The sequence below is a fragment of the Paroedura picta genome, chromosome 1, assembly GCF_049243985.1.
Source record: "Paroedura picta isolate Pp20150507F chromosome 1, Ppicta_v3.0, whole genome shotgun sequence".
Taxonomy (NCBI): Eukaryota; Metazoa; Chordata; class Lepidosauria; order Squamata; family Gekkonidae; genus Paroedura; species Paroedura picta.
Genome location: NC_135369.1, coordinates 22610292 through 22638151, shown reverse-complemented (window position 1 = coordinate 22638151; position 27860 = coordinate 22610292). Strand labels below are relative to the sequence as shown.

General features: G+C 47.4%; 2 protein-coding genes across 6 annotated transcripts; one reads left to right on the top strand and one right to left on the bottom strand.

The window, feature by feature from the left end:
• Nucleotides 1-30: 30 nt before the first annotated feature.
• Nucleotides 31-19588, bottom strand: CCT3 (chaperonin containing TCP1 subunit 3). Its single transcript, XM_077326959.1, has 14 exons — nucleotides 19358-19588; nucleotides 16112-16173; nucleotides 11481-11531; nucleotides 11289-11351; nucleotides 8922-9018; nucleotides 7944-8061; nucleotides 6643-6829; nucleotides 5818-5967; nucleotides 4971-5103; nucleotides 4785-4866; nucleotides 3596-3776; nucleotides 2407-2652; nucleotides 1507-1638; nucleotides 31-407 (listed from the first exon to the last, which is right to left on the bottom strand). The coding sequence occupies exons 1-14, from the start codon at nucleotides 19386-19388 to the stop codon at nucleotides 303-305; spliced, it is 1638 nt and encodes a 545-aa protein (XP_077183074.1). The 5' UTR covers nucleotides 19389-19588; the 3' UTR covers nucleotides 31-302.
• On the top strand, nucleotides 19471-27860 carry TSACC (TSSK6 activating cochaperone). 5 transcript variants are annotated; one of them, XM_077327001.1, is made up of 6 exons: nucleotides 19490-19623; nucleotides 22636-22720; nucleotides 22824-22891; nucleotides 23467-23493; nucleotides 25332-25487; nucleotides 27433-27860. In XM_077327001.1, the coding sequence occupies exons 2-6, from the start codon at nucleotides 22641-22643 to the stop codon at nucleotides 27657-27659; spliced, it is 558 nt and encodes a 185-aa protein (XP_077183116.1). In that variant the 5' UTR covers nucleotides 19490-19623; nucleotides 22636-22640; the 3' UTR covers nucleotides 27660-27860. The 5 variants fall into 5 exon arrangements, with proteins under 5 accessions (XP_077183122.1, XP_077183116.1, XP_077183105.1 ...); XM_077326972.1 differs by lacking the exon at nucleotides 19490-19623 and adding an exon at nucleotides 19655-19906; XM_077327007.1 differs by lacking the exon at nucleotides 22636-22720 and having other exon boundaries at nucleotides 19471-19623; nucleotides 22823-22891.

The window sequence follows — 27860 nt, the reverse complement described above, 5'->3', positions numbered from 1 at the left end:
CAATAAATGAATTAGATCTAAGCCATGAACTTGAAGTGACGTTTTTATTATCAAAGCCACAAAGAAGCTACAGTATATATTTAAATAAAGCGTCAGTGTCTCCTTGATAGAACAGGGGGGGAGCTAACATGTTGGTCAGCACTTCCGCCTTTCCCCTGCCAACTTTGAACAAACTAGGATTTGGACTCTGACTGCACCTGAACCGAGAGTGGAGAAGGAAAGCAGCAGTCGGAACGTTGCTCAGGTTGCTTCCATGTCCAAGGTGCATGGCTTTCCCTTAGAGGCTTCCTAACCTCACAGACTTAGTCTTGGGCGGCATCTGGGGCTGCAGACTGCTTGTTTTGATCATCTCCTTTCTTCTTGTGCCCTGAAACAATGTCATCAATACGCAGGAGGAGGACAGCGGTCTGTAGTGGAAAGGGAGGAAAGCACAAGAAGGTGTGAGTAGTTCCCAGAAAGAATTCTGGAAAAGCAAATTCCTCTCCAATTCCGCTTGTTTGTAAGGCTCAAGTGGTTATGCCATAGAACTGGGGTGGCCAAACTGGGGCTTTCCAGATGTCCATGGCAGGGGCTCATGGGAATCGTAGTCCTTGGACATCTGGAGCCACAGTTTGGCAAGCTTGCGGCCAGGGAAGTTTTTTACTGCGGTGGGGGCGGGGAGAGGGAGCCGCGGCCCGGCGCCATGGCCTTTGCGGCCCGGCGCCGGGCTGCGGCCCGCAGGTTGGGGACCACTGTTTTATAACACTGTGAGGCAGGTTTAGCTGAGGAGCAATTGGCCCTTAAAGACAGGAAACTGAACCTGGGTTTAACCAGTCTCTCGCTGTTGTTTCCATGAGTGCCAGAACCTTGCCTAGTTGTCGATTTGGACTCAAAACTATGATTCTATTCAAATGCTCACTTCTAATTCTACATGATCCTGGGCTTGCTCCTCATTGCATACAACAGCAGCTCACATTCAGTAACTACTAAAAAGAGAGCACATGCGGAAGGATTAAGCTATATCTAGGTTACAAGAGCCTCTTGTGGCGCAGAGTGGTAAGGCAGCCGTCTGAAAGCTTTGCCCATGAGGCTGGGAGTTCAATCCCAGCAGCCGGCTCAAGGTTGACTCAGCCTTCCATCCTTCCGAGGTCGGTAAAATGAGTACCCAGCTTGCTGGGGGGTAAACGGTCATGACTGGGGAAGGCACTGGCAAACCACCCCGTATTGAGTCTGCCATGAAAACGCTAGAGGGCGCCACCCCAAGGGTCAGACATGACTCGGTGCTTGCACAGGGGATACCTTTACCTTTACCTTTTAGGTTACAAGGACAGCAAAGGGTTCTAGAGGGAGGGGGAGAGAGGGAGAGGGAGGGAAGACTAGTGTCCCTCAAAATACAAGAAGTCACAGAAGAGAGGATTGGGCTTTTAAAAAAAAGAACTGACATTTCATTAGAGAAGTGCAAGATGACTAATCCATCTTTGACCACAGGTTCTATAACACACACTCGTGCTTCCAGCTTCTCCTTACCTCCACAGCTGTCTTGTAAGTCTGCAGCTTCACTGATAAAGGCTCCCATATACCCAGCTCCTTCATGTCTGCCAAGGCTCCAGTCTCCCCATTGACCCCCCAGGTTTGACTGCCTTCCTGGGTGTGTTTTGCCTGTGGAGAGCAATTAATGTCAAGATGCCAGAAGGGCTGATTTTCACCAATGGCTCAGCCCCATATTCCTGCCCCACTCCTTTCCCCAGCACCTGTCTCCAAAACACAAGACAATACCAGATAAGACTGATATAGTGATTGAAAGACTACATCTAATAATATTCAGTTCACACCCAGCTTTCTTTGTAAACAAGGTTTTCACATCCACACTAGCTCTCATTTCCTCTTCTCCCCACCCCCTCTCTGTCATTGATAGTCCACGGACAGTGCCTAGCACAAAGGATCATTTTAGATCCTTCCATCAAATAGGAGCAAGAAATGTGACTGAAAGGCCAAGATTTAATTCCTTTTTTATTTGCTATACACTAGGGATGGAAGTTAACCTGGTGAAATAAGGCTTGGAGAATTGCTGATCAGTTGAGTACCTGCACTCTAACTCAACAAATATTGTCAGATATTTAAAAAATGTCAGAATATAAACAGTTGAGTTATCCATAAACACGCTAGCTTAACCCAGGCTTTCTCAACCAGGATTTTGTGACGGGCTGCTGTTCTGATGCCAGCCCCACCTGGAATGGGCATCAGAACAGCAACCCCAATGGAGCAGCATGAGCATGGTCCTTACCCTAGTGAACAAAGGCAAAGATCATGCTTTAGGCATAATACATTCACGATTTCTCATGGCAAGATATAAAAACTTTTGCACTTTCCCTTCTTATATTGTACTTTTATATGCTATTAAAGGCTTGTTGTTGTTGTGGTCCTTACCCGTAGCGAGGTGAGTGCGCGGATGGTGCTAGCGCCACAGTTCTGAATGAGTGTCCTGGGAATGACTTCTAGGGCTTGAGCGGCAGCACGGTAAGGCCACTGTTCCACCCCAGTCATGACCTTTGACTTCTCCGTCAAGTAATGAGCAACAGCCATCTCGGAAGCTCCCCCTCCAGGCACCAGCTGGGCATCAATCATGACGTTGCGGCAGACTTGCATGGCATCGTGGAGGTTGCGCTCCACCTCCTGCGAGAAGCAAGGATGGTGCAAAGGGTTTGGTGCCTTGAGTGAAATGCTCAAAAAATCGCTAGCAGGCGGCAAGATGTGAACTAATGAAATCAAGCCTACCTACCCAAAGAGCAAGCTACTGCAAGCTCTGATAATTCTGCCAGGCCCTCTACAAGGGATGCAAATTGCAGTGGGAGAGCTTGAGTGTTCAGAGATGCCACTCACAGCAGCAGAAGCTGCTCTGTCTCTGTAGGGGTCACTGCTCTAGCATTGTCTATAATGGAGAAGTGAAACTGCCTTACATATCGTGAGACCACTAACTAATCTAGTTAGATGAGCATGGATAACTCAGGTTCCCCAGGGCCTCAGTATAAGACACTCCCCCAATTGCTACTTGAGACAATATATCTGAATGACTGAAGAGACTGAACTTAGGACCTTTCTGTGTACAAAGCACACTATGCCATGAAACTATGCCCCCTCTCCAATGGCCCCTTTCAATGCAGAAGCAGACTTTATAGAAGGTAGGCAGTTTTTATTCTTTAACACTCTAAGGCAGGGGTAGTCAACCTGTGGGGTCCTCCAGATGTTCGTGGACTACAATTCCCATGAGCCCCTGCCAGCATTTGCTGGCAGGGGCTCATGGGAATTATAGTCCATGAACATCTGGACGGCCACAGGTTGACTGCCCCTGCTCTAAGGGGTACATTTTGTGTGTTAAGCACAAAGTGTGCTTCCAACTTTTGTTCAGAATTCAAGCATGCCGTGAGCTACCAGCAGTGTGGAAGTATTTCTTTAGCTGCTGAACTCCATCTGGTGACAGGGCAGGACACTGATCTAGTTTTTAATTACGTAATCTTATACAGGCCATCTCAGAATTGGGGAACCTTTTAAAGCTAGAACTATGAAAACTCCCACATTCTTAGCCATTGCTTTCCTTTCTCCAGGTAAGGTTACTCACTGCTAGAATCTCTTTGCTGGCACCCCGAAGCATAATGGTGCAGGCCTTGGGCTCCTTGCATTCAGTGATGAAGGTGAAGTACTCATCCCCAATTTTCTTCACTTCAAACAGTGCTGCCCCAGTCCCGACATCCTCTTCACGCAACTCTTCTGGACGGCTGACAATACGAGCCCCGCAGGCCCTGTCACATAACAGCAAGAGAGACACCTATGCTGAATGTCTGTTAGAACCTGGAAGCAACAATATTATTTCTGCATACACAAATTCTTCTTCCGTGGTGGGCAGACTTCTGTCACTAGGACATGGCTTGACTAATGGTAGGTTCTTGAGATGAAAGTGCTGGATCTCTGAAATTTTGCCACCCTGTTAAGCTGCCCATTTCCCTGCTCTGCTTCGTTTCAGAAAAGTTAACAGCAAGCCAGGTAATAAGCTTATAATTGCAGCAATTATAATGGAGCCTTTGAAATCCATCAGCCAGTTCCTCCTCTTAACAGCTGGCCTCAGGAAGAAAGGCACACTTTAAGAAGTTTCCCATGGAGTTCTATCATGTTTTCCAAACTCTCCCTCCCTGTTTGAAATGTCAAGCAGCAGGTCAACCTATTCATTTAGGCAGCTGGCAGATGCAGGGGGACAAAATGGGAAATCTGGCATATTTCACCCTGCTCTGGTTATACCAGCTCCTATCTTACCAATGCAATGCAATGCAAGCTGGTGGAGTGAAGGAGAAGCAAGAAAGACCTTGGGAACGACACTGCCAGGTACTTCCAGATTATCTTAAGGTAGTGGTCCCCAACCTTTCTCAGGTCAGGGACCGCCTCCGGAGTGAATGAAGAGCCGACGGCCCGGGTGCTGCGAAAACGCGCACGCGCAGTTGTCGCACATGCGTGTTTTTGCCACCAGGTGGCGCTAATGCGCATGCGCGGCAACTGCACGTGTGCGTTTTCGCCACTAGGGGCGCTAACGCGCATTCACAGCAACAGCGCGCATGCGCATTTGCGTCACCGCCATGCCGGCGGCTGCACCTGCCTCTTCCCTTCCTTCTTGCTGCCGGCGGGGGGAGGCAGGCGTGGCTGCCGGTGGCCCGGTACCGCAGCCTTTGCGGCCCACCACCAGGCCGCGGACCGGGGGTTGATGACCGCTGTCTTAAGGGATTCCCAGCCTAACTTGCAGCAACTCCAGCTGGTCTCACCTTGCAATCCGGTTGTTATCTGTTTTCCTCACTCGGCGGATAGCACTGATGTTAGCTCTCATCAGGAAGTGCTGGGCCAAGTCTGAAGCCAAGAGAAAAGTCCACTAAGTACCACACACACAGTGAGAGGAGGTTTTGTAGCCAGAGTTGCCCACTCACACAGACAATAGTATGCAGGCTGCTTACCTGAGATGCCCTTCTCTGTGATGATAAGATCTGGCTTGACTCTGATCAGGTGCTCACACATCTGCTGAACAAACTCCTCCTCCATCTGCAAGATGCGGGCAAAGTCCTCCTCGCGGGTGATTTCAATGTCAGTCTGCATGAAAAGAACACCACCGTTTCTGACCAAGCCCAACACTTTGTTTCTGGAACAGCTCCCTCAAACACGTATCCATCATGGCATTGTGGACAGCAGAATGTAAACAGGTTTTTCTTTAAACGGTGCAGCCCAGTTTCCATGGGGCACTACTAGCTTCAGGATAAGCTTACTCACATGCAAGGAGGCAGCGCTAAAGTCAAAGCTGTGGGTGTGCTGCAATTCCATTAAAGCACAGAAAGCATGCAAGATGCAGTGGTGAGCAATGAATTCTGCCCCCCTTTCTTGTTTATTTAGAAAGGCAATTTTTTAGACTTGGCTAGTATGTCTTTTCAACAGAAGCTTCTCCCAGTCCTCTTGGTGGCTAGCCTGAATATTTTTTGCCTCTGTGAGGACATTTCAGCACTTCTACTTACAAAAACTATCAGATAAAAGCAAGTATTCCAGCCAAGTTGCACACATGAAAGGTCAACAGAACTCCCAAAAGCACTGTTGCATTGAATAGGGGTTGGGGGGTGGGTGGGTATATGTGTGTTTTCTCCCACTGGGGAGAACCACAAAGTTATTTGTCCATCCCCACCTTTGAAGCAAACAGGAAGTTGCTTAACTGGTTACAGCCTCCCCCAGTTAAAGTGCAGACCAAGCTTCTAGTCCACATGGCTGACAAGACATACTTGAAAATCTGCTGAATCTCAGTCTTGCCAGCCAACATACCTGACTCTCTCCTTTCTTGTACTCCAAAGAGCAGTCCAACAAGACAATGCGAGGGTTCTTGATGGTGCGGCGCATTCGAGGGTGAGTGATGTCTTTATTGATCATGACCCCACGCAGGACACATGAATCTTCAATAATGCCGCCAGGAATCTGGAGGATGAAAAACCTAAAGTCATTAAGATTTCGTGGCAGTATGGGATACTTGCACTGGAATTTCCTTCCAGGTCCCAGACACATGCTCAACGTAAGTTCTGGAGTTAAAAAAGAAACTATTAAGCCTCAAACAGGTCAGTGACCTTGGATTTGTGTATCAGATGGCAAGTGAGCTAAACTCTCCCTAGGCCACAAAGGAGTTCTGAGCCTCAGGGGCGGGGGAACACCCCAGGGAAAGAAAGGCAGTCTAGACACAGATTTAGCCAGGAATCTGTTCCCCAACCCTTCAGCTTCTACTAGTCTCCCTTTTATAGAATATCTAAAGATGTCGAAAAGTGGTAATTAAATACCCCCTCCTCTGAACTGTGTTCTGGTGGAGGCAAAGTGCTGGATCTGGACAAAGCAGGAAAGAGGTAAGTAGCTCACCACTTACAAATCTGTTAGCAGAAGTAACAGAGGGGAAGAATGGATACTGTGGTCCCTTGCCTTTAAAAACTAAAAAAGGTCTTCCAATTTGACTAATTTGAGCTGAGCAGGATCAAGTCCATTGCGACATATTGGATAAACCAGAAAAAGGCAAATATCATCTATTCCCAGATCTCTTCTGCCCAGGTCAAGAGTAAGCATCACCCAGGAGGAGTGCATACACACGAATATGAAGTTGCCTTGCACCTTTTCTACTTTGGCGTATTTCTTGATGTCAATTTCTTTCCTGCCGTTCTCCTCAAATTCCACAGTCCTGACGGCATCCAGGGCAATACTGCAGGCCAGGTCTGACCAACGACTGATCACCTTGGTGTTGATGGCACTGTTGATTATTTTGAGCATTGTTTCACGGTTGCTGACATCGACGGGAGTACTGTAGAAACAGAGCATGAAGCACACAAACAGGAAGATTTAAAAAAAAAACGCAACCATGCTAAACGCTATTCACTTTCCTAACTCTGGAAACTATAGTTTGAATGCATTAAGAATTCTTTGCCAGAAATCCCAAAAGCTGCTTCAGAAAGCTAAAATCCCTGTTCCCTTAACTGGTTTCAATTTGTAGTGTCATCCAAGTAACATCCATCTAGATCAGCCTTTTTCAACCTTCTGACAACGGAAGAGCCCCTGAAGTAATTCTTCAGGCTTCAAGGAGCTCTGAAAGTGATGTTAGTTGGCCACACCTCTCTGCCACACCCCCTGGAAGGGACATGTCACCAGAAGTGACATCACCACCTGCATTAACAGGCAGGCTCAAGGAGGACTGAGGGGGGAGAGACAGGAGGCAGTAGGTGTGCAGGCTCTGCCTCCTTCCAGGCACAGAAATCGTGAGAACTCACTCATGCTCGTAAGTGGGGAAGGGAAGCAATGGAAGTGGCCAGTTCTCTAGCTTGTGGCTGAGCTCATTAAGGCAGGAAGGGAAAGGCTACGGACTCCTTCTGGAGCTCTTGCGGACCCCTGGTTGGGAATCCCTGATCTAGATTATTACTATCCACCCCAATTCCAGCTCTTCAAATTCTTGGGCAAGGACATCTTTTCCACACCTGTTACTTGAGAGCCTTTCACTGGGAGGTCCTGGGAACTGAGCTGTCCCTCCCAAACATATGAATCTTCCTTAGACCGCCATGCCATTGGTTCCTCTATGCCAGGGCTTTATTTGGAAGTAGCTCCCCAAGGACTCAAGCCGAGGTCTTTCATAGCCCTTATCTGGCAATGGCAGTCAGCAAATCTGGTGTTTTCTGCATGCACAGTATGCTCTGTCACCAGGTTACAGTTCTTAAATGCAGATTTAAATCAAGAGCTAATGGACAAGTGATTTGATTCTAATTTAGCTGTTATACTTCAGGCAGCCCCCTGCTCCATACCTCCCATAGGCTTCACTTCCCTTATTGATTCCTCCCGTGGGTGCCCAAGGATGCACTCAGCACTATATGATGGGCACACTCACTGCTCGCCATTCTCCCCACTCCCATTCCAGCCATCCCGCTCACCTGATTTTTTTCAGTGCGTTAATCATGTCATCCAGTGCCTTACGGTATGCCCCAATGATGACTGTCGGGTGCATTTGCTGCTCCAGGAAATGCTCAGCAACTGCCAGCATCTCTCCAGCTAAACAGAAAGCAGAAACCGGTGAACTATTGCCGTTTGTTAGACCTGCATTGCCAGGAAGCACCATCGCAACAACAGGGCAATTCTCATGAATATAAATGCTGCTGAATTGCACTCATTTCAAACTAGAATCTACTTTAAGTCTAACCCTCTAGCCCTTTCCCAACTGCCTTTTACCCAGCTGCTGCAATGAGGGGCAATGCTTCTGGTCATAGAACAGGAAGAAGAGGCACAAAGAGCTGCAGTAGATCAACAGGCTGTTTCACTTTGCTCACCAAGGGCAGCCTTGTATCATCGAGGAAAGATAACTCATAAACTGGTTCACCAACATGCAAATGCCTCCACCCCAAAAGGAACCAACATACGCCCCTGTCTCTGCCTTTCAACTGCCACTGCCAAGAACATCAGAAGGAAAGGGAGTCAAGCGGCTCTATATCCCTCTTCTATGCCTGAACCAACCTCCATTCATGAAAAAAGCAACAACTTTTGGAAACAACTGTTTTCCATTTATGTAAATCACTTTTGGAACATTCATGTTGAAAAGTAGCATACAAATCAAATAACATCAACTAAGATAGTTGTTCTCACAAACCCGACTGAAAGGAAAGGGGACTGCACAGGAGCACTGTTCTTTGCATTCTCCCATTCATTTCAAAAGAGTGTGGGGTACAGAAGCATGTCCTGGGAGACAAATCTGCCGACTTCTCACCTTGTTAGACTTCATGTCACCAAAAACACAGCACAGCCTTAGGTGTACTCCACGGCAGGGCTACTTTTGGTTTAAGAGGAACGCCAGTTGGTATGCCATTCACCTGAACTTATGTGCGAGAGAGAAAGTATCACACATCTGGAGCTCTTACCAAGAATAATGACAGATGTGGTCCCATCGCCCACTTCTTCGTCTTGGGTGCGGCTGATTTCAATCATGGACTTGGCAGCTGGATGCTGGACCTGAATCTGTAAGAGAAAGGAAGAAAGGCAGTTGTGAATTTCCTGCATTTTGCAGGGGGTTGGACTAGATCACCCTGGAGGACTCTTCCAATTCTATGATTCTAAAGCATGCGCCCTGAATTCCGGAGCGCATTTATTTCCCCAAGCTCCATTAGGTTTGAACACGGCCGATCTAGAGCTGATGGAGGTAGGAAGTGCATATACAGATTGAACTGCTGAAGCCGAAATGGACCCAAATGTTTGGATATATTCATATCTTAGATATTAGATTAGATGTATTCCATATAGGAAAACTAAGAGACAACCAACAAACAAAGCTTGAGCTGCCGGAACATCCCTTGTGGCTGCATTCCGGAAGATGGTGACTGTTAGTTATGGCGGTCAGGGGTGGGACGGGCCTAGTGGGTTCTCCTGCTGTTGTTTTATGGGGTTTTTAGATTTATATAAACCGGCAAAAGCCAGTTGTTCCGGAAGTGGTGGCCTAAACATTTGAAAATAAATAAATGGTATACTCCCCGGGTAGCATATTTCCCTCACATCTACTGCGTAAGGACAACAGCAGTGAAACTGAAGGATATGGGGGCATTTCGGCAGGGACAACAGAAAACAGTGCCATGTACTAGTGCCCAGCAGCAGAACCAGTGCAAACTGGGAAGAAAACAAAAAATTACTGGGCTTCTATGTGTTGGGCTAGGCCTTAGTTCAGATGGATTAGAAAAAGTGCTTGCCCACCTTGCCCTTTTGAGTGCTTTGCTGGGCTTCTACTGCCCTTGCTTCTTTAAAAACAAAACTCGTGGGATTCACAGGTGTGACACTGGTTTGGCCTGTTCGATTTGCATTGCATTCCCAATGCATTCACACTGACACTGGAGTTATTCAGCTGGGCACTGTTGCCCTTGTTCTGCTATCCTTGCAATCCACCTCCCCGGGATTGTGATTCTGTGCCTCACATCACTCAGTCCTGTTGAGCTGGGCTCTGCTGCTGGGCACTAGCTCACTACTGGCTCTGCTGCCCCTGCAGAAATCACCTCCCCCCTTAAGTTTCTACTTCAGAGATTCTGATGTGAACTGAAGTCCTGCTGGGTTTGGCACTGCCACAATGGAACTGGTCCTGCTGCTGGGCTGGTCTTGTAAAAAAGTGCCCCCCCTCCCTATTTTCAGTGCAGAGCTTCTCTGGGACATTCTCTTGGGCTTATATTGCCTCCTGGCTATTTTCCCTCACTGGTAACGATGGAGGATGGGGGGCACATTCTTTTGGTGCCCATAGAACTGAATCCCCTAGTCCAATCTTTTTGAAATGTGCAAGTTCTGAGGCTCCAGCAGCCACACTTCAAATCTGGTTCCTGCACCGCACTACTGAATAGACCAGATTTGCCATTGACTTTAATGACCTCAAAGGCTATGATGGAGCCAAATAGATTTGGTATTCCCAAATACTTGGTATTGACAATGTGTAGCCAAACATAGGGTAAAGAATCTACACTCGGTATAGAAAAATGCTGGGTTTACTAAACCAAATGCACCTGCCTAGTAAGAACACCAGGGAGAAGGACAGATGTTTTATATTTGTATGCATCTTTCTCATTTGTTTTAGTTAAAAGAGTCACACTCCATCAGAAGCCACTTTGTAATATTCTATTTTAAGCCAGCAGAAATCAACTAGTCAAATGGAGGGCACAGATCTTTAAGGAAGTGATTTTTTTCCAAAATTACTAGGTGCATTTTTAAGTCTATGAAGGCTAAAACAGCATTTACTATTGAAACATTTTCTGTCTCAGCAGGAGGTCTCTGCTCTCAAACATATCCTTAAATGTTTGCAATATAAACAGAACAACCAAAGGGAGATTTGTGTGCGCATCCATCAACTCTGACCACACAGGGAAGACAAAGACAAACCAATTCTAACAGTCAAACTAAGGGGGAGAAGGAGGCAGTGCCACCAGTAGCATTAGCAGGATGTACGATGCTCTGAAGTGGAAGCAGACCAGTAATGGCCAAGTGAGAAGGATCAATGGGATTGCTGGGTTCTGAAGTAGAGGGGCTCAGAAAAATACTAACAGTATAAACCTGATAAGCTAGTTTTTTTTAAAGGTCTATTTGGAAAAGCAGTAAGGAGGACAGTACATGTCAGCCACATGAATTTAGAACCAAGCAACTTAGCCATTTAATGCAAGCCTATATCTGGGGCACCCTAATTTGCTTCTCCACATCTCACACACTATTTAGCAGGGACCACTGTTCCATTTTCAAACATTATGAGAACCGAGATGACTTACTTCTCTAAGGATAGCATTGCCATCGTTGGTCATGACGATCCCACCCATGGGGTCCAACAGCATCTGTGTCAAAAATTTAAGAACCTTTCTGTTAGCTTTCAAGAAATGCATCAGGCAAAGCACAAGCCCAACAATATTCAATGTTCTATTATGAACTTTAAAAACACAATGGAAGAAAAATGCATTTCTCACTTTCATCATTGCTCTTGGTCCCAAGCATGTTCTAATAATATCAGCTATGGTCTGAAAAGGAATAAAAAACACAATTTTAGAAATAAAGCCAGGACACTACAATGTGAAAACTGAACCTTGGATTTCAAACCCATAACCTTTGAATTTTTTATGAAGTATTTATGAACATTCTATGTGTTCCATGGTGGCACTTTTCTCCAGCACAGAGACTCTAACATCAGGGAAAGGCTCCTTGCATCCAGAGATCTTCTCCTGATAGGAAAGCAAATCTCTGAGGTCCAGCTCACTGACTGCAATCATAGAATCATAGAATCATAGAGTTGGAAGGGGCCATACAGGCCATCTAGTCCAACCCCCTGCTCAACGCAGGATTAGCCCTAAGCATCCTAAAGCATCCAAGAAAAGTGTGTATCCAACCTTTGCTTGAAGACTTCCAGTGAGGGGGCGCTCACCACCTCCTTAGGCAGCCTATTCCACTGCTGAACGACTCTGACTGAGAAAAACTTTTTCCTGATATCTAGCCTATATCGTTGTACTTGAAGTTTAAACCCATTACTGCGTGTCCTTTCCTCTGCAGCCAGCAGAAACAGCATCCTGCCCTCCTCCAAGTGACAACCTTTCAAATACTTAAAGAGGGCTATCATGTCCCCTCTCAACCTCCTTTTCTCCAGGCTGAACATTCCCAAGTCCCTCAACCTATCTTCATAGGGCTTGGTCCCTTGGCTCCAGATCATCTTCGTCGCTCTCCTCTGTACCCTTTCAATTTTATCGATGTCCTTCTTGAAGTGAGGCCTCCAGAACTGCACACAGTACTCCAGGTGTGGTCTGACCAGTGCCGTATACAATGGGACTATGACATCTTGTGATTTTGATGTGATGCCTCTGTTGATACAGCCCAAAATGGCATTTGCCTTTTTAACCACTGCATCACACTGCCTGCTCATGTTTAGTTTACAATCCACAAGTACCCCAAGGTCTCGTTCACACACAGTGCTACCTAGAAGCGTATCCCCCATCCAGTAGGCATGCTTTTCATTTTTCTGACCCAGATGCAGAACTTTACACTTATCTTTATTAAATTGCATCCAAGATTAAATTGCATCCAAAATCCAAGATTTCATTCAGCGGCCACTGATTAATATCCACTGAGCGCTATTCTTGAGGTACGTTCAGGATTAGTAATCACACTTATGTTATATGAATAAGGACAGAACATAGATCCCTCTTTGAAGAGCAACAATATTGCCTAGTTCAGCCTTAACTTTTTTACCCTGAAACTTTCTTCAGGCTTCGAGAAACCCCATAAATGGTGTGATCATGCAGAATATGGGTGGGAAGCATAGCTGTATACTATGGGGGCTCCTTCCATTCCCACTCCCTCCAGGCCCATCGTTGTCCACATCACCTGATAAATGTTGATTTATAATATATATATTAAAAACTAATTCATACCCACCCACTTAGGAAACCCTTCCAGGACTGTCAAGAAACCCCAGTTTCATGATACCCTAGTTTACAAAGTATGGCCTAGTTCCTCACTTGAGTGAGCAAGAGCACAAAGAAAAGCAATCAAGGTATTCAACTGGTGGAAACAGGTGTATGTGAGGTTATGGCCATAGAAGCTATGGGGAAGACACTCACAATACAGCCTGAGCTACCCTGGAAGCATAACTCTACAATGTTTTCCCCTTACCTGCCCATTCATAATCATTACAACATTCCCATGCCACGCACAGAGTGCTGAATGCTGCCTGCCATTTAGAAAGATTCACCTTCCTCTGTGGCACTACTGACACCAGCTTGGTGTAATGGTTAGGAGAAGCAGCTTCCAATCTGGCGAGCCAGACTTGATTCCCTGCTCCTCCATGTGCAGCCAGTCACAGCACGAGCTAGTCACAGCACTGATGAAGCTGTTCTGACCAAGCAGTAATAGCAAGGCTCTCTCAGCCTCAACCACCTCACAGGGTGTCTGTGGTGGGGAGAGGAAGGGATGGTGATTGTAAGCCGCTTTGAGACTCCTTTGGGTAGAAAAAAGCAGCATGTAAGAACCAACTCTTCTTTTTCTTCTAATTGTTAAGTCCAAGCATACAGAGAAGATGGGAGCAGGAAGACAGTAGAGCGAGATTTGGGATTACACACACTTGGCTGTATCTAGGCGTTGCATGCTGAGCTACATGCACACGACACACCACATAAGCCAAACAATGACTGAAACAGATATTGTCACTAGGCTGCCTACCCTGCAGTGCTGACATCCTTCTGCAATGACCAATCATGAGCTGGCATATTTATGGATAGACTCTAGTGCAGGGGTGGCTAAACTGCGGCTCTCCAGATGTCTGTGGACTACAATTACCATGAGCCCCTGTCATTGTGGCCAACTGGCAGGAGCTCATGGTAGCTGTAAGTCCACAGACATCTGGAGAGCCACAGTTTGGCCACCCCTGCTCTAGTGTTAAAGTCACGGCACCAGGATGAAGCTGGCGGTTATAAGTGAGAGCTGACCAGGGAAGCTTCTTGCTGGATTGTGCACACATACACATAGTGCTTTAGGTACGGCTCTGTTCTTCAAGAGGACTTTGTGCTTTCACTCCTTTGAGCGCTAAGCCCTCACAATTTCACTAATGATGGATTTTATGCTCTGAGGTCCTAAGCTGATTTGGATAAAACCTGCAGCACATACACAAATGCAGCCTTCTAACTCAGCCACAGACCCCCCCCCCCAAAGCTATCAGCAGGAGAGGAAAATAGAATTGAGCAGAACATATAACTTTACTGCACAGAATAGCTGCAAGTATCTTACCAGTCGTTTTCTCAACATATATCTCACTGACAGGAATCAACTCTTAGCAACTCCTTCCAAAGAGCCGAGGACAGTATAGGCAGTTATTTTGTTATATCCTCATAACTACTCTGTAGAGTAGAACTAGACTGAGAGAAAAATAACTGGCCCAACTCCATCTACCACACCACATCATTGTCAAAGCACCCAGCAGTAAAATAGGTTTCTTATGTCAAAGATTAAAAAACAAAAAACAAAATCAGCAACTTGATCCCTCAAATTATGAAGCTGATGGCCACATGCCAATCGATAAGGCAACACAACTGGGCTACCTGCACAAATGGTAGGCATTTCTACGTAGCTGGAGACACAGATGCAGAGACAAATATTACTGAGCCTCCTCCCCCTCCCCAACAGCCTGATGACATATAAGCATGTCCTTTGCTCTTAGAATCTTGATTCAGTAAAAAGAAGACATGAAAAAGAAGCTCACAGGAACAAACTGACCAGCACAATTGACAAGAGTTCATACACCATTAGATTTTAGTCCAATAGTAGCACCTTATGGCTACCCTCTGAAAGAGTTCATATATTAACAGGTAAATATAGGTTGACAGGGGAATTTGTAAATACCACACAGTCCCTTAGTTCAGTGGTCCCCAACCCGCAGGCTGCAGTCCGGTGGCCTTGGCGCCGGGCCGCGGCTCCCTCACCCCGCCTCCCCCGCAGTAAAAAAGTTCCCAGGCCGCAAGCTTGCGGCCCAGGAAGCTTTTTACTGCGGGAGGGGGGGGGAAGAGGGAATCAGGGCCGCGCCCGCGCATTGCGCATGCACGGCCAAAATTGCGCATGCACGGTACTTCCGTGCACGCACGCATGAAAGTGCCGCACATGCGCGGGCCAGGCCGCGCATGCTCAATGGGCGTGGTCGGGCAGTTGCCCTGCCGGTCCCCAGCCTTAAAAAGGTTGGGGACCACTGCCTTAGTTAATGGGCTCCAAAGCTGAAACTGAATTATCCCTCCAGCTGTTTCCTTCTCAATCCATCTCTTGTAGCTCTTGCCAGCCACTCACTGTATTCAGACAAAAAAGGCTCATTTTCTCCCCTACCATCCAGACTGCCAGGTAAGATCTGGCCCTCATGCTCTGCTCTCTATGAGTGTTGATTAGAAGAAGAGTTGGTTTTTATACTCTGCTTTTCACTGCTTGAGGGAGTGCCTTATAAATGCCATTCCTTTCCTCTCCCAACAACAAACACCCTGTGAAGTAGGTGATGCTGAGAGTGCTCTGAGAGAAACTACTCTGTAAGAACAGCTTCTAACAGGACTGTGACTACCTCAAGCTGGCTGCATGTGGAGGAACAGGAAATAATACCCAGCTTGTCAGATCAGAAGCTGCCACTCTTAACCACTATACCAATCTGGGCATTTTATGTGGTGGCATAGCATTCCCACTTCAGTCTTGCTGGGTGCCGATTGCTGGGTGTACCAGGCCAAAATACATCTTTTTATCCAGGCTTTTAATCACAGATTTTACCTTAACGACATTTGATTCCAGCGGCAACTTTAAGACCAACAAAGCTTTCGTGTGCCCTTACCAGCTTTTGAAACCGTCTGTTTTATGGATAGCTCTTATGCTGTTTATGTCTTGTTTTGATATTGTTGCAGTTTTAATTTAAGCTACCTAGAACAGGACTCTGCCACCATTAGCAAAAGAGTGCTACAGAATCCAATCCACTGCTTATTAGTTGTCTGGCTACAGATCAGTTTTTATATTGCAACTTGGCAGACTCACAGACAAACTGCATTTCTCTCCTTGCAGCATCTCCAATATGTTTAATGTCAAGGAAGCATACCTTAGCAGCATTAATGTTTCCGGACTGGACTTTTCTTCCGGTCTCACGCTTTGTGTTCTGACCTAAAGCAAATAAAAGAATAGGGAAAGGCACAGATTACTACTCCTCATAATCTTATCACTTTAATCCTATTTATATTTCTCCACCTGCAACAAGGCATTATTATAAAGAACTGCATTTGCGTCCACTATGTGCTATCTCGGCTGCTCCAATGTCTCCTTGCCCACGGTCAGCCTTCAGCGAGATCACAAATTCTTTGGGACAAGGACCTTTCTCCTTTGCTTATTCATGTACACTGATGGTACAACAATATAATATAAATTATGACAAGTTTTCATTTTCTAAATGGAAAATTCACCACATCCAGCCACCCAGCTCCAAAGACTTAAGGACACTCCCAGCTCCAGGAGAGAGGGCAGTGATTTCTCCCCTCCCATTACAGATTCCCATTTTTTCCTTTACATTGTTTCTAAGGGTATGCTAACCCCACATGAACAAAACTGAAGGGAAGGGGAACTCAGTAGCCTGCAGCAGAAGGGAAATACAGGGAAAGTTCCCTGTGATGCATTCTAAAAGTGGATCTTGTTAGAGATCAGGCACCATCTTCCACATCCTTTCACAAGAAACAAGTAACTCCTCCTTCAACACACTAATGTGCCACCCCAATATATGGCCAAAAATTCAAGCTGCCTTAAATGACAGCAAAAGTACTCATGATGCTCCCATTTTCATTATGTTGCTGTACTTGTACATGGGGCGGACTGCACTATTCAATAATGCAGCAATTCCATTCTGACTAGCGTAACAGGCAGATTAATCCATGCACTCCATAATATTTATTTATTTAAATATATTTAGCTGTTCTGCATTTTTTATCCTGCCCCTTTCCCGAAGCTCAGAGTGCCATACAGGGTTTTCCTTTCATTTTATCATCACAATCATCTTATAAGGAGGAAAGGATAACTGGCCAAAGGTCTCCCAGGAGCTTCACAGCTAATGCTGGGCAGACCCAGGATACATGGGACACCTTTGCATTCTGCACACCCAGCATGAAAAAAAAAACCCAAAACTCAAGCACACGTATATTTTAAAACCTCCTTTCACTGCAGAATACTTGCTTTTGCTAAACCAGAATTCTATTTATTTGATTTTTTAAAATCGTTGCCCACCTGAGGGGGGGGGTCTCATGGTGAATCAATAACATAAAAGTGATGTAAAAACAAATAACAAATCTAAAATCTTAACATTAAAGTAGGTGGCTATCTCCATACCATTATTCAAATAGCCCAAACATGTGGTTACCCTCCAAAGGCTAACCTAAACAATTCAAACTTTCATGCTCTACGGAAACAAAACAAGTCCGTCAGGGCATGAGTGTTATCTGAGAGTGCCTTCCACAGTGTAAGGGGCCACAACTGAAAAGGTCCTTACCCTGGTGACAGCTAATGAAGCTATGCTGGGGCCAGGCTCCTGCAAGAGGCCCCGAGGCAATGACCAAGGAGAAAATGAGGGATTGTAAGAGAATGACCAAGGGGAAAGAGGTGGTTCCATTAAGTATGGGGGTCCCAGATTGTTGACCTTCTTACTGAATAAATAAAAGACTATTGTGAAGAGCCTTTAAAGAACAATCCTTCTCCAGCAAACAGCTAGGAAAGCACAGACTATGTTAAGAAAACCATCACTGACTGTCTATTTTTAGTTTTCTGTTCTCCTCTTCTCCTTTCCAGAAACCCATCTACATCTTGGGAATGACCAAGAGAAACTTATTGCTACTGCCTGTCAACTGAGAGGTACCTAATTATCTCATAAAGTCTATGAGACAGAAGCCTTAAGGCAAGCCAAAAAGTTGATCTGATCTCTCCTCTCTTAAACACACTTCAACAAATGCCAATTTACCTAATTCAGATCTTTGCGCTGCCCCACTATGATTTTAGCAATCCATAATCGGCTGTATTCATGTGGTACATTCTGTGCTGGGGATCCACACCCATATTAGGCCATTTCCTGTGCTCAATATACTGTTCTATCAAATCTTACTCCAATTCCTATTTTATGAATGGAAGGAGGACTCAAAGCAGCACAACAACAGTGGAGTAATGCAACACTCAAGGGGAGTACTGGAGGCCAACCAAAACAAAATAGGAACACATTCCCCTTGATAAAACAAACACAGAGAGGTCCTCTTATTTCTATAGTGTTCTGAGCACTTTTGAAATAAAATGAAATGAAAGAAAATAGGAAGCACTCTATAGTCGTGTGACAGTTTTGGAAAGAGTGACTAGACTAGATTTCAATATGGAGAGAAAGATTATTTTTGGTACAGTGAGGATCCCAAACAGACACAATACAAGGAAGTGATGGGGGAGGGGGGAGATTAAAGCACTCGCATCCAATTACTCTTGCACCTAAAAAGCAACGAGCAGAGCACAGACAAAAAAAAAGGGGGGGACCCTCAAGCATGTAAGTGGGCGGGAGGACATGAAACCAAGCACAAAGGAAGCAATGGAACAAATTTGGAGTCCAGTGGCACCAACCAAGACCAACCAAGTTTTACTCAAGATATATGAGCTTCCGTGTGCACGCCCCCTTCCTCAAATACAATGTCACGGAGTGAAAGTCATCAGTCCAAACCTACAGGCAAAGCGTGAGGGTAAATTAACATACAGCATAATGAAAATGGTTAGCAGGATCCAGAGAAGACTGCCTCCGGGGAAGCAATGATGAGCGAGATCTTGTGGGGGGGGGGCGTATGTGTGGAAATATTAGCAGTTCCCAGCCGGGCCCGACTTGAAGCACCGGGGGTGGGGAGGCACCTGGGTCACGCCGGCAGAGAAAACAATGAAGGGACACCATGCCCGGAACAGAAGTTCTCCAACCACGCTTGGGGCACTAAGTGAAGCCGAGAACGAACAAGGCTGAATCACGGGGGGGGAGGAATTCGGCTTCTCCACACGCACTTTGGGGGGGGGGGTTAAAGCAATGGGGAATAATGTGGGATACCGAGGTCAGTTGGGGTGGGGGGCACACGCGGGGGGGGGCAGGGAGGGGCGGGGCCAGTCCCCGGGGGGAGCGCTGGGGGCGAAGGCGGGGCTCCCCCTGGGAGGGGCTGAGAGGGCAGCGCGGCCGTTATGGGGCTCGGAGACCGTTGGGGGCCCTGGCAGGGCGGGCGAGGAGGGGGGCCGGGGGGCCCTCAGGCGAGAGGGAAGGTCCTTCGTTCCCGCTCTTCCCTGCTTCCCCCGGACTCACTGAGGACGAGGACGGGGCGTGGGCCCATCATCTTCGCGGCGAGGCGAGCGAAGAAACCGGCGCGGAACCTTCTGGAGGAGGAGGAGGAGTAGAAGAGGGGAGGGAACGAGGGAAAAGCGCCGCTTCACCGCGCCCGGACACCCTAACCCGCTCCCAGGGACGCCCGTCCAATCAGCTCAGGCACAGCGGGAACCTCGGCCAATGGAGAAGTCGCCTCTATCACGGGAGCCCCGCCTACTTCTCTTCAAGCAAGATTAGTTGACAGGGTAACGGGCTAGACTTTCCCCGCCCCGTTGATTCACTCCAGCGCGTGTAAAGCGTTCTTAGAGGGTTAAAGGAACGCGCCTGCGTGTTATGCTTCGGAACGCATGCGTCCGGCCGCACCAAAGGAGGTGCGGGGAGTATCTCCGCGCCTGCGCAGGAAGGGACGCGCGCACGCGCATAGACTCTATTCAGCGGTTGGATGGATGGATGGCGGAGGGAAGCCTTCGCATCGGCGGTCGCTGCAGCAGCTACCGCGCGGGGGTTCTGACAGGCAACACCCCAAAGGCGAGTTTTGGGAATAACAAAGGAGCCACGGGGGCCTGCCAATCCCTGGCCTTGGCATGATGGGATTTGTAGTCTTGTTCGCCTTTCACGGAAGGGCATCATGGGAATTGGAGTCTTAGTTCCCTGCCTTGCCTACTACGCCTCTGCCGCTAGGCGTATTGGGAGCTGTAGGCTTCTCTTCGCCCGACATGTGCTTTGCGGGAGAAAACGTGGTTTGTTTTAAAGCGCCCATTATTCAGCAAGTTCCCGTTCTCTGCGGAAGGGCTTTTATATATGTTCGTGCACGCAGTGCTTCTGTCATAAATTGGAAGTGCAGCGGGACAAAATACGAATCCAGGGGCACCATCAAGACCAACGAAGTTTTAAGTTGCCCCTGGACTCGAAAGTTTGTTCTTCTGTTTCAGATCAACTCGGGTACCCACCTGAATCTATGGACGTATTGCATTTACTCATATCATTAATAATACTTTAATTATAAACCCTGCCTACTAGACGCTTCCGTTGCACCCCTTGCCATGTATGGTGGGTCAGTATTATCAACCTCAGATTGCAAATAGCCTGCTAATGAGACTGCCGGCCCTGCAGATCAGGTCTAATAGCCTGCTCCTCATACACAAGGCTTCCTCAGAAATAAACTTCTCAACTAACTGCCTAAACCCCCACACTAGCACTAATGCTCATTGATTAAAGTGGTTTCCAGAGGTACACCTCTTCTGCACACTGAACTTGTTTCTTTACCTCATTTATACTCCACTTTTCTTCCCAGTTGGGATCCAATCCAAAACATTCTCCCCTATTTTATTCCCAGAACACAGACTAGACTGAGAGCGTGTGACTGGCCCAAAGTCACCTAGGGACTCCCAAGGCAGAGCAGGGAATTTCCATCTGCATTCTGGACTGATGCTCTTATCTGCACTGCACCGTTACCCTCACGGATTCTACAGCAGTGATCCCCAACCTTTTTATCACTGGGGACCACTCAACACCGGGGACCACTCACCAGGGACCACTCAACGCCTTTTACTGAGGCCCGGTGTGGGGGGGTATTTACTCCTCTACTCTCAACCAATGCCCTAACGCTCTCTGATCGCTATGGTAATGTTTAAACATCCCTTCAAAATAAGATACAGACATGCCACAACAATGAAGTGTGTTGTAAAGGGCCGGGGGGGGGGGGAGAGGAAGAAGGCATCCTTCGGGGCCCACCTCCAATTAGTCGAAGGACCACATGTGGTCCGCGGCCCACAGGTTGGGGATCGCTATTCTACAGGATTATTCCCTAGAAATAGAGAAGGACTGTCAACTTTCCTCACTTTGTACATCATTTTGTAAAGAACATAAAAACCAAAACATGTCTCTGTAACCTTTTGCCATCACTGCCATTTACTCTTGCCTGCTATCTTGCCTTTGAGCTGATGGACCATCTTCGGCCTACTTTGCCATGGAGGCTTGCTGGGTGATCCTGAGCCAGTCACACATTTTCAGCCTAGCCTACCTCACAGGGCAGTCACAAGGATAAAGCAGGGGAGAGGAGAATGATGTAAGTCTCTTTGGGGCACCATTGGGAAGAAAGGCAGGGCATATAGATGAAAATTCCTTGTTGTGTTCCTTGTTATGATGTAAACCGCCCTGAGCCTCCGGGGAGGGCGGTATATAAATAAATAAATAAATAAAGTGAGAGGCCCAAGTCTGCGAGCTTCTTGGCTGGGCAAAGATCAAGACCTGATTCTCCTCAGTCAGAGTCCAACACTAACTACTAGACTGAACTTGACTGTCTCTGAGAAACTATCGGTCGAAGCACTGGACTCACCATCTGCTTCTTTCTTCATTGCAGTCCAACCTCACTGTGTAGTTGTTGTGAGGATAAAATAGAGGAGATTTGTAGAAGAAGAAGAGTTGGTTCTTATTTGCCGCTTTTCTCTACCCGAAGGAGTCTCAAAGCGCCTTACTGTCGCCTTCCCTTTCCTCTCCCCACAACAGACACCCTGTGTGGTAGGTGAGGCTCAGAGAGCCCTGGGATTACTGCTCGGTCAGAACAGCTTTATCAGTGCTGTGACAAGCCCAAGGTCACCCAGCTGGCTGCATGTGGAGGAGGAGTGGGGAATTAAACCCAACTCACCAGATTAGAATTCGGCGCACCTAACCACTACACCAAGCTGGCTGATGCAAGCCACTTCAAAGCCCCACTGGGGAGAAATGTGGGGTATAAATGCAGCAAATAAAATACATAAATAAATAATAGTGATGGAAGCTGCACCTGCAAACACTGAAAAGCATACTCAGGTGCATCATTACAGCCCTCAGTCCTTAAAACATGTTTGATTTAAAACAATGAAAGCAGGTGTACTTATGATGCTCTTTGTTCTATCTCATGCCCAAGTCTGACCTCTCTAATAACGGAGCTGCCACCTGAACCAAGTAATGGAAACAGGAGTATCAGAAGTTCCTTCAGACTGGGTTTAGGCCATTGATCTCCCTATCCCTGACTAGCAGTGTTTCTTCAGGGTCTCAAGCTGAGAAAGGTCTTTAATGTATCCTTTAATGGAGATGTGTGGAGTTGTATTGGGGACCCTCTGCATGTGACGCATGCGCTCTGGCACTGGGCCAAGGTCCAATTCAAAGGCCCACCGGAGGATTGCCTTTCCTGCTCCAAACGGCCAAAGCCCTGAGAAAGCCAACCAACAGACTGTTGAAGGATGCTCTAATTTGTCATTTATCTCCAACCACAGCAAGTATGAAACCAGGGAGAAACCAGAAGACCGTCTTGGCCTTAAATAAGAAATCTCTCCCTCTCCCTCCACTGCATGCCAAAGGGGAGTTGCTTTCCAGTCTCCGATTTTATCCCCACCCCGTCACATCCCACTCGGTATACAAGTGACAATGCTTCCTTTCTCTCTTTCTCTCTCTCTACCACAGGCTCAAACTGCAGCCCTGTTCGGATGGACCCAGATGTAAACCCTCAGGATGAAAAACAGCATCGGAAAAGTAGGTCGGCCCACCCTCCTCCCAGATGCAGGTTCACAAGCTCAGGCTGCGTCTTAGCCTGAACAAGGGGGGCAATTTTTTACAGTGAGAGTAGTTCAGTGGAATGGGCTACCTAGGGAGGTGGCAGTGAGCTTACCCCTCTGTGGCAGTCTTCCAGCAGCAGTACAATGAACACTTGTCAGGGATGCACTGGGCTGACCCTGAGACTAGATGGCCTGCATGGCCCCTTCCAATTCTGTGAGTCTGTCTTCTGAGCTATCAGATGGCTGCATTTCAATGCTATTTACTGCTTAGGATTTGCACACACACACAACTAAACCCAGTTCAGCGTTGATGTGGCCTCTCATTTTCTGTAAAGCCCGACCAGCTAAGAGGCTGGGAGATCTGTGAATGGAATGTCCTAGCATCTTAAAAAGTATCTCCCTGGGACCTCAGTTTTGATTGGGGAGGTGGTGCGAGGAACTCTGGAGAGTTGAGCATCAGAAGGAAGGGCTTCAGGGTATGGCGATCAGCAGAAAACTCATCTGATTAATTTAATCCAACGTCTGCCCCGCAGTAATTGTTGTCTTTTTCAGGTACAAGAAGATCCTCGCACGTCCCACGTAGGTGTTTTGATTCTTACTGCCTTTTGATAACCCTACCCAAGTTAAGCTGTTAATTAATCAAATGAATGAATTGATTTGACTAGGGTACCAACATTTGGGTTGTGCCCTTGCCCTCTGAAAAACAACTGGTGGCTCGTTCAGGGCCTCCTTGGTAGGAGCACCGCAGCCGCAGACTTCCTGAACACACAAAAGTTCACTGTGTCCCCTTTTTTAGTCTTTCACTGTCAGTTTGCCAAGAGAGCACCTTCTACAAATAGCTTCAAGTACCCCTCAGCCATATCGTTTTGGATCTGTTGCTTTAGAATTCTGCATTAGAAGATGCTTTATTAGAGCATGAACAGAGGGGACGCTGTTTCCCTGTGGCTGGGATGGTTTGCTGCGTTCCTCCCTGGAAGACAGAGGGTGTAACATTCCTACTCTCTCATAGTCCCCTTGCACAAGTCCCAGCTGTCCCACAAGGCCTTGGTAATGAGAGAATTAGAGCGGTACCCTCTTCCTCCTGGTGGAGCAAAGGCATCTGCTCTGGTGGAGCAAAGGCATCTCTCTGGCATCTGCTGCCCTGATCCCTGATCAACAGCTACCCAGTGTCAGTTGAGCTCTCCACCAGAGGATATCTCCCTGATGTCTGCCCAGGAGGGTTCCAAGGCAACCCTGTTCCTGCAACTCTTGCCAATTGGTGAGGCTTAAGCCCACACCACCAGGCACTTCCAAAACCACGGCAAGCGCAGAGGCATTTGCAGCAGCAATGAAGCGCCTACATGGGCAGTTTTCCTAGCCCTTTCCTTGCCACAGCTGGTCCCTGCACCTCCGTTCCTGGTAACAATCTGGACACTGACCTAGCTTCACTTCTTTTCGTATTGGTAATGGACATATTGCTCCAGCTTATCCTGGTGTGTCAATTATCGTGAGTTTGTTTTTAAGGCCAAATGCACATCTTCCTGCCCAGCCAGAGGCAGGCTGACTGCGATGTTTGGGGAGGATCACAGGAAAGCAGGGGCAAAAGGGGAATCCAGTGGCATGGGGACAATGTAGTATGGATATGCCAGAATAAACCCCCACTCTAATGTAGACCTTAAACCGAAGCAAAACCTGTGTGTGGAATCAGCCTATTCCTGCCAGTCTTGAAAATGCAAATAGAATCTCATGCAGTCTCTGGATGAATCGGGGCATTGAGGGTTTGCATTGGGGAGGGAGAGGAGCTGGAAGCCTTCAGCTTGTGCTGTTTTGGCAGGTGAACCTGAGCACCTTCGGTGGCTATTCACATTTTAAAGGGGAAATATTTTTGTATTTTAAAAATACAAAAAGTAGCACAGGATTTAACTTCACAAGCTGATTATCACATTACGGGGGAAGTTTCAAGCTCTTTTGAATGCAGTCCCCACGTGGTGAAAGTTAGTTTTTTACCCCATTAATGAAATTTAGGGCGCACATAGGCAGGCTAAACAGGTGACCACTGCCTCAAATGGCAGCCATGTTTTAAGCTCCGCCTCCTGTCTGTGGCATCCAGTTGAATTCATCTGTTTCCTGACATCACACCTATCCCGTGTTTCCTCGGCCCCCTGCCAGCAGCAGCCACTGTTGGAGAAGAGGAAACATGGAATGGCCTGAGGTCAGAACACAAATGAGCCCATGCTGAAATGAGACTCACAGCTGCCATTTTCTGCAGCAGTTACAAGCAGGCAGGAGAGTAATTTATGCCATTAGACAGAAAATACCAGGGACATGAGACCATTCACCACCCCGGAAAAATAATGTGGGAATTGATCTCAAGTTTCCAGACGTTCAGGCCACGCAAAACATATTTGTCCTCCTCTGTTCTCTTTCTTTCTCAACAGGAGATGAATTTGAAGGCCCACCTGCTTCTTTTAAGCCCCTCTGTCCTGCCAAACCCTCACCCAGTTTCCTAGAGCTTCCATCTACTCAGTGGAAGCCTAGCCCGAGCCTTCCATATACTCAGATGGCTAGGATAGGGAAAGGAAAGAGACAATTCTGTAAGTGATAGAAATCCTGTTGTACTTCATGTTGTTCAAGCTGTGACCCGGTGGTGGCAGGCATTCAGCAGACGATGCATTTGGGGAGGTAAACATCTGAGACCGATTGGCTGTGGCGGGGCATGTGACAGAACGTTCAGTTGCTCAGGGAATATAGTAGCTTGCAGTCCAGTTTCTATGAGGGGTAGGACAATTGCCTGTTTGGATGGGGTTTAGGACCTCACAAAGGAATGGTTGGAGACTTGGGAAAAGGTCATGGGAAATTAAGAGGCAGTGAGAAGCAAAACAGTGGAAGGAAGAGAATCATGCAGGCAACAGACCGAGGAGGAACTGGAAGAAAGGGTAGGTTTCTCTGCACCAGGTTAAGATACTAAATCTCTTTGTATCAGTCCCAACAGAATTTCCTGCTATTGCAAACTCGCCAAAGCCTAAGGGATGAGCTGCAAGGCTTTCTGATTCAAGCCAGTCCTTGGGGCTTAAGTTTAAGTTGGATTTGTTTTTCTCTATGGCTCTCCCCCTACCCGCATCAGTTTTAAATTGGCCTTTCATGTGTTTTGTGCCAGCTGTCTACTTTCTGGGTCCCTCCTCCCCTTTTGCACTGCACTTTCCCAAAACCTGAAGGACCACGCTCAAGTTGGTTTGAGGAGAGCATGGGTGGGAAGATGTGGATTGTCACACCTCTGTGCCAGTAGAAGAGCTGGTTTTGAGACCCCACTTTTCACTGCCTGAAGGAGTCTCAAAGTGGCTTACGACCACCTTCCCTTCCTCCCCGCACAACAGGTGGGGCTGAGAGAGCTCTAGGAGGAACTGCTCTATGAGAGAAGCTTATAACAGGGCTGTGGTGAGCCCAAGGTCACCCAGCTGGCTGCATGTGGAGGAGAGGGAAATTAAACCTGGCTTGCACCAAACCATCCAGTCTCCTTGTTTCCCATTCCCCACCCCCCATACACCAGTGGGCTTTTTGTCTTAAAAAAAAAAAATTAGTAGAAGACATGGTTCTGTAGAGTCCTAACACTGCAGCAGCATTTCTACTAAAAAAAACGCTGAACAAAAAGCCTGCCAGGAGAGGAAATAGTGGGCATGAGAGGAAAATCTCTTTGTGGAAACTGTATTGCAGCAATGGGAGCAAAATAGGGATTGATGGAAGGAATCACCTCTGTGTAGAAGCACCATTGGAAGGAGTGGGACCTGGATGCAATCTCCTATGCTGATTCCCGTTGTGTTGCCCACTTAGGAAGACTCGTGGCTCAGGGGTTGAGCATCTGCGTGACACACAGGAGGTCCCAGGTTCTATCCCTGGCATCTGCACTGAAAAGGTCTGGCAGTGGGTGATGTTAAAGACTTCTGCCTGAGACCCTGGAGAGCTGCTGCCAGTCTGAGTTGACAGTATTGACCTTGATGGACCAAGGGTCTGATTCAGTAAAAGGTGGCTGTGGTGGTTAAAGAGCAGCAGACTCTAATCTGGAGAGCGGGGTTCAATTCCCCACTCCTCCTCCACATGCAGCCAGGTGGGTGACCTTGGGCCAGTCACAGTTATCTCAGAGCTCTCTCAGCCCCATACACCTCACAGGGTGCCTGCTGTGGGGAGAGGAAGGGAAGATGATTGTAAGCTGCATTGGGACTCCTTAAGGTAGAGGAAAGCTTAATTCTTCTTCATTAGTTTAGGGACTATGGTTCAGTGGTTGACTGTCCACATTGCATGCAGAAAGTCCCAGGTTCAGTTCCCAATATCCCCAGTTAAAAGCATCTGGGCATAGGTGATGGGAAAGACGTCAGAGTCACTGCCAGCCTGAGTGGCTAATACTGGCACTGTTGGGTCAAGAGTCTGATTTAATACAAAGCAGCTTCATGTGTGTTCAGAATCTGAGGGGCAGGCAAAGCTGCAGATCTGTGGTGACAAAACCCAGCAAGCCAACACATACGCATGTCTCCTTTCCCTCCCCAGCGCCCGAACATCAGCCGCAGGAATGCTTCGGCCTCCTCGAGTGTATTCACAACAACATCCAGGTGCAAACGCAGATCGCACACACCCAGCTGTCACTCCTGGAGGACATGCGAGAGACCATGAACGTCCTCCTCTCCCGGCAGGAGCGGCAAAGCCATGAGTCTGCAGGGCAGTCAGAGCAGCATCCCCCGAAGGGGTCGGTCTCCTCGCCGCGTCCCCTCAGCTAACAACATTCACCTGTGATCTTTTTCCACACGCAAAAGCCCTCACCATCTGTCCGGAGCAACTGTACCTCAACGCATTCCATGAGAACGCAAGGTCTTTTTAAAATGACTTATGGCTGCAGAATTGCGGTTACTGGGCCTGCCAGGAGAGCTTTGGGATGCAGAACAAGATGGAACTTGGAAATAAAAAATAATTATACATTC